This window comes from Pteropus alecto, unplaced genomic scaffold (genome assembly GCF_000325575.1).
Source record: "Pteropus alecto unplaced genomic scaffold, ASM32557v1 scaffold41, whole genome shotgun sequence".
NCBI classification, from domain to species: domain Eukaryota; kingdom Metazoa; phylum Chordata; class Mammalia; order Chiroptera; family Pteropodidae; genus Pteropus; species Pteropus alecto.
This window is the reverse complement of record NW_006430464.1, coordinates 1,488,085-1,494,049: the sequence shown is the minus strand read 5'-3', so window position 1 is coordinate 1,494,049 and position 5,965 is coordinate 1,488,085. Positions and strand designations below refer to the sequence as shown.

The 5,965-nt window shown below is 64.0% G+C and overlaps 1 protein-coding gene across 1 annotated transcript in view; it reads left to right on the top strand.

Annotated features, from left to right (window-relative positions):
* The first annotated feature begins 1,495 nt into the window (after positions 1 to 1,495).
* Positions 1,496 to 5,965, top strand: part of PRR12 (proline rich 12) — a 22,558-nt gene continuing 18,088 nt past the window's right edge. Inside the window, 3 exon segments of the mRNA XM_025048789.1 lie at positions 1,496 to 1,628; positions 2,608 to 2,769; positions 2,853 to 5,965. The exon segment at positions 2,853 to 5,965 is cut by the window's right edge and continues 12 nt beyond it. Coding sequence (XP_024904557.1) covers positions 2,673 to 2,769; positions 2,853 to 5,965 — 3,210 coding nt within the window. The 5' untranslated portion in view covers positions 1,496 to 1,628; positions 2,608 to 2,672.

The following is a 5,965-nucleotide window of genomic DNA, read 5'->3' as shown; positions in this document are numbered from 1 at the left end:
CCCGGCGACGCGTGCATCGCAAACTCCCCTCCGGCTTGCAAGGGAGCGGCCTTCCTCGCTTTGCAACAACGCCGCCGCCCCAGTTTGCAAATTGCAAACTCCGCCAAAGCCAGCTCCGGCTTGCAAAGGGAGAGATGCAGCGGGAAAATGGGGGTGCAAAACAATTTAGGACGGAAAGGCCTTGGGAAGGTGGGAGGGACTGGCGAAGCAAGGCCTGGATTTCCCCGCATCCTTGGATTCTCTGCTTGCTGACCCCTCCCCTCCGCTCCCCAGGCTCTGCCCTTTCAAAGGTGGGAAGGAAAGGAGAATTAGAACGCAGACCTGGGGGGCGCCCCCCCAGGTCCCATTGTTCCGGGACTGCGCGAGGCCGCGCCACTCGGGGCCCCCCCGAAATTCCGCGCGCAGAGTGGGCACGGGGCCCCGCCCCCTTCCTAAACTGGTGGTGTGTGTGTGTAAGGGGGGGGGTCCTGGCATCTGAGACACGCCCCCTTTAACTCCCCACCCCCAAAGGCAGAGAATCCTAGTTGATGGCTACGAGTGGAGTATTTGACCTCTTTGAGTCTGGGCCTTGGATTGGGGCCGTTGCATGGGAAGATTCGTGTGTGCGTGTGTGTGTGTGTGTGTGTGTGTGTGTGAGAGAGAGAGAGAGAGAGAGAGAGCGTGGACCCTGTGCGTGCGTAGCCAGGCAGCCGGTTCGCCTGCGGATCTGCCCCTTTCCTACTGTTTATTGTGTAGTTCCCTCACTCCTCACCTGCCCCTGCACCTCCCTCTCCTCACACACCTGGGTTTCCCAGCATGGCCGGGCATGACCACACGTGTGTTACTTCCATGTGGGACTCTTCGCTCCGTATCTTTCCTTCCCCACGGATGAGTTGGATACTCTTTGCACACATACTTGGCTTCGCTTGGACCCATGCATTTGACCCTCAGCCCCCGGGGGATGGACGGTGTTCGTGTTCGCACTTGTACCTTGGTACTTTCCTATCCCTTGCCCATCCCACATCCCTGTCGTTTGGGGAAAAATCTGTTGCCCGCTGCTCCCGACTGGTTGTGCAGTACCCATGAGGTTCAGGCCCTACGTGTGCCCACGTGTCTGCAGAAGAGGGGGTGTCCATGCGCAGTTCTGGGGTTGGCCCCAGGGCCTTGAGTCACCAGCGGGAAGGGGGATCTCTGTGTGGCAGGAGGTCCACATTTTCCACTCAAGGCACTTCTAACTCTAGAACCTCTCAGTTTGTCTCATCCTTGTGCGTGTCCGTGTTTGTAAATGTGAGACTCTCTGGGCTCTGTTTGCTGGAATTCAGGGTTTTTTGCTGCTACTTGGCTCGAGTGGGGACCATTTCTATGGCTTTTTAGTTAGGCTCTTCGATTTCCTTGTCTTTCCTTTAGGACCCAAGTTTCCTTAGGATAACCCCCAATCAGCTGGAAGATTCCCCTCGACTCCCCGGGAAATTTGCTGAGTTCCCTTCTCCTAGGGCAGCTTCGGAGGATACTCTAACATATCCCCCTTCCCCCCAGCTTGGTCTATGGCAGCTCCAGGACCTCGCACCCCGAGACGGACATCTTACACCGCCAGGCCTACGCGGCCCCCCACCCACTGCAAAGCTATGCCACCAACCACCACCCGGCAGGTACGGCCCCCGTCCCGCCCCGCCCGAGCTGGCCCTCCCTCCGAGGCAGCCGATTGGCTGCTGAAAGTTACACCCTTCCTAATTGGCCGTGCGCTGCATCCTGCCCCGCCCCTTGCTACCCCTCCTCTGATTGGTTGGTCTGAGGCTGCTTAATTTTATGCCGGATTCGTCCGCCCCTGTCTCTGGCCCCGCCTCTTTCGTTCCAATTGGCCCCATCTCCACAGCGCCCAAATCCCACCTTCTCTTCCAGGCTTTTCCGCCTCACTAGCCCACCCCAATCACTTCCCTCTGGGCTTGCCCATTCACTTGGCTCCTTGGTTCTGAATTCTTTACTCCTGATTCCCATTCTTCCTGATTGGCTGAATCTTTGGACCTCCCCCTTCCCTTAGATTTGCCTACTACCTTATTCTCCCCCTGTGGCCCTGCCTCTGACGCTTCTGATTGGTTGCCTGCCTTTGCTCCAGCCTCCCTCCCTAGATGGACCAGGAATGATACTGTGTAGTCCAATTTGATTTTTGACCTCCTGGTTGGCTCCTTTCCTTTTTTCCCTTCCCATCCTTTTTTCCCCCCGGGATCCTCTCACTTTGACTCAATCCCTTTAGACTTGTCCTCTGGTTCTCCCGGGTTGGAATTATCCCTACCCTTGTTGGAATTATTTAAATCCTTTGGTCTCTCCACCCCCCGACGACTCTCTGCCCTTCTGCTCCCGCTTCCTTCACTTAAGGTTTGTTTGTTTTTTTTTTTTTTCCCTTTATCTACGTTTCTTTTCCTGGGCTCTCGGCCTTTATGACTGCATTGCACGGCATCCTGCTTGCAATGCAGGCATCTTCCTAGCTTCTCTCTGCACACTTTCTTTGAATCTGCCCCTTTCCCTCTAACCCCTTTTCCTGACCCAACTTGCCTTGGCTTTTTCTTTTCCCTTTCCACCCTGCCCTATCCCGTACCTAGCTGACTCTACCCCTCCTCCATTCCTGGCCAGGCCTCTCTGGACTCTTCGACACTGGCCTCCACCACGCGGGCTCAGCAGGGCCCGACGCCTCCGTCATGAACCTCATCTCGGCCCTGGAGTCCCGGGGCCCCCAGCCTGGCCCCTCTGCTTCCTCTCTCCTCTCTCAGTTCCGCAGTCCTTCCTGGCAAACAGGTAAGTCCGTTGCCAGCTCAGGAGGGCCAGGGTGGGGCTGGCTGTGGTGTGCCCTGACCTCCGGTCTCCTCCATTGTCCCCAGCCATGCACACGCCAGGCCCCACGGAGCTCTTCATCTCAGGCGCCCTGCCGGGTTCCAGCACCTTTCCGTCCTCCTCTGCCCTGTCGGCCTACCAGCACCCGGCTTCCTTCGGCAGCCGCCCCTTCCCAGTGCCCTCGTCCCTCAGTCTCCAGGACCCCCCGTTCAGTCCCCCAGCTAATGGGCTCCTGTCCCCTCACGATGTGCTGCACCTGAAGCCCTCGCAGGCACCCACGGTACCCTCCTCGCTAGGCTTTGAGCGCCTGGCGGGGGGCGGTGTCCTGGGGCCCGCTGGTCTTGGCCCGGCCCAGACCCCTCCTTACCGCCCTGGCCCCCCAGACCCACCTCCACCTCCCCGCCACCTCCCGACTCAGTTCAACCTGCTGGCTTCCTCTTCCGCCGCCGCCGCCGCCGCCGAGCAATCCTCCCCACAGCTCTACAACTTCTCGGGTGCTGCCCCGGGCCCACCGCCGCCCGAGCGGGCCCTACCCCGCCAGGACACCGTCATCAAGCACTACCAGCGGCCAGCCAGTGCCCAGCCCCCGCCGCCCCCACCCCCAGCCCATGCCCTCCAGCACTACCTGAGCTGTGGAGGCAGCTATCCCTCCATGGGCCACCGGGCCAACCTGGCCTGCAGCCCCCTGGGCGGTGGGGAGCCTTCCCCAGGCTCTGGTGAGCCTAGCAAAGCTGGGCCCAGTGGAGCCACGGCTGGGGCGTCGGGCCGGGCTGCAGGCCCTGAGGCGGCTGGAGGAGGGGGAGCAGGGGGTGGTGGCGGAGGTTACCGCCCCATCATTCAGTCACCTGGTTATAAGACGGGCAAAGGCGGATATGGAGCAGCTGCGGGCGGTGCCAACAGGCCCCCACCGCCGCGTTCGACCGCCACACCCAAATGCCAGAGCCTGGGTGGGCCAGCAACGGCCTATGGCACTGGGAAGGCGTCTGGGGCTGGCGGGGCCGGAGGCCAGGCCTATTCCCCTGGTCAGCCCCAGGGTCTCCTGGGACCCCAGGCCTATGGGCAAGGGTTTGGAGGCGGACAAGCACAGGACTTGAGCAAAGGCCCTAGCTACTCTGGGGGGCCCCCACAGCCTCCCAGCGGCCCTGCGCCTCCTGGCCTCGCCACGTGTCAGAGCTACTCCCCTGACCAGCTGCAGGGGCAGCTGTATGGGGTGCAGGGTGAGCCCTACCCAGGGCCAGCTGCCCATTCCCAGGGGCTGCCCACAGCCAGCCCCTCGCTCAGCTACAGTACTGGTCATTCCCCAGCACTTTCAGGCCACGGAGGTGGCTGGGGGCCCAGCTCCCTGGGGGGAGGTGGAGAGGCCAGCCCTTCTCACATCATCCGCCCACTGCAGTCGCCACCTGCCCCCGGCCGCCAGCCCGGAGTCGGCTCCCCGGGAGCCCCTGGCAAATACCTGAGCTCTGTCCTGGCCTCGGCCCCATTCCTCGCACCCCCGGGAGCCGGCAGCTATGCGGCCGGAGCAGGTGGCTACAAGGGCAAGGGGGACGGCTCAGAGCTGCTAGCGGGCCCTGGGGGGCCTCCTGCTGAGCGCACGGAGGACGAGGAGTTCCTCATCCAGCACCTCCTCCAGGCACCCAGCCCCCCGCGGACCTCAGGGGCGGACGGCTTGGTGGGCGAAGATGGGGCGGCAGATGCCTCCAAGGGACTTGGGGGTAGCGGTGGTGCCGGGGGTCCTCCAGGCACACCCTACGAGCTGGCTAAAGAAGACCCCCAGAGGTACCATCTGCAGAGTGTCATCCGTACCAGCGCCAGCCTGGACGAGGGTGCCACAGCGGCTCTGGAGCTAGGCCTGGGGAGGCTGAAGGAGAAGAAGAAAGGGCCAGAACGGGGCGGCGAGACCCCCGAGGGGCTGGCCACCTCAGTTGTCCACTATGGGGCAGGTGCCAAGGAGCTGGGGGCCTTTCTCCAAAAGAGCCCCCCACCCCCACCTCCCACGGCCCAGCCCGCCCAGCCCACCCCCCATGGCCTTCTCCTGGAGGCAGGGGGTCCCGACCTCCCTCTGGTGCTGCCTCCGCCTCCCCCCCAGCTGCTTCCCTCGGTCCTCACCCACGCCCCTAGCCCTTCTTCCAGCGCCCCCAAAGTCAGCGTCCATCTCCTTGAGCCAGCCCCCCGTGATGGGGCGCCCCAGCCGCCTCCGCCGCCTCCCCCGCCTCCGCCGCCCATGCCTCTCCAGCTCGAGGCCCATCTCCGCAGCCACGGGCTGGAGCCGGGAGCCCCCAGCCCCCGTCTGCGACCGGAGGAGAGCCTGGAGCCGCCAGGCGCCATGCAGGAATTGCTTGGGGCGTTGGAGCCCCTGCCCCCTGGGCCCGGTGACACTGGCGTGGGCCCGCCGAACCCGGAAGGCAAGGATCCCTCGGGTGCCTACCGCAGCCCCAGCCCACAAGGCAGTAAGGCTCCCCGCTTCATGCCGCTCACCTCCATCTGCTTCCCCGACTCCTTGCTCCAAGACGAGGAGCGTAGCTTCTTCCCCACCATGGAGGAGATGTTCGGCGGAGGGGCGGCGGATGACTACAGCAAAGCCGGGCCCCCTGAGGACGAAGGCGACCCCAAGGCAGGGGCCGGCCCACCAACGGGGCCCCCAGCCTACGATCCCTACGGGCCCTACTGCCCGGGTCGGGCGTCTGGAGCTGGGCCCGAGACGCCGGGCCTGGGCCTGGACCCCAACAAGCCACCCGAGCTGCCCTCCACGGTCAACGCCGAGCCGCTGGGCTTGATCCAGAGCGGGCCGCACCAGGCGGCTCCGCCGCCCCCTCCGCCCCCTCCGCCGCCACCTGCCTCCGAGCCCAAGGGAGGCCTGACCTCACCCATCTTCTGCTCTACCAAGCCAAAGAAGCTGCTGAAGACGTCCTCCTTCCACCTGCTGCGGCGCCGCGACCCACCCTTCCAGACGCCCAAGAAGCTGTACGCGCAGGAGTACGAGTTCGAGGCGGACGAGGACAAGGCGGACGTGCCTGCCGACATCCGCCTCAACCCCCGGCGTCTGCCCGACCTGGTGTCCAGCTGCCGTTCGCGCCCGGCCCTCTCACCGCTGGGCGACATTGACTTCTGTCCGCCCAACCCTGGTCCCGACGGCCCCCGGCGCCGGGGCCGCAAACCTACC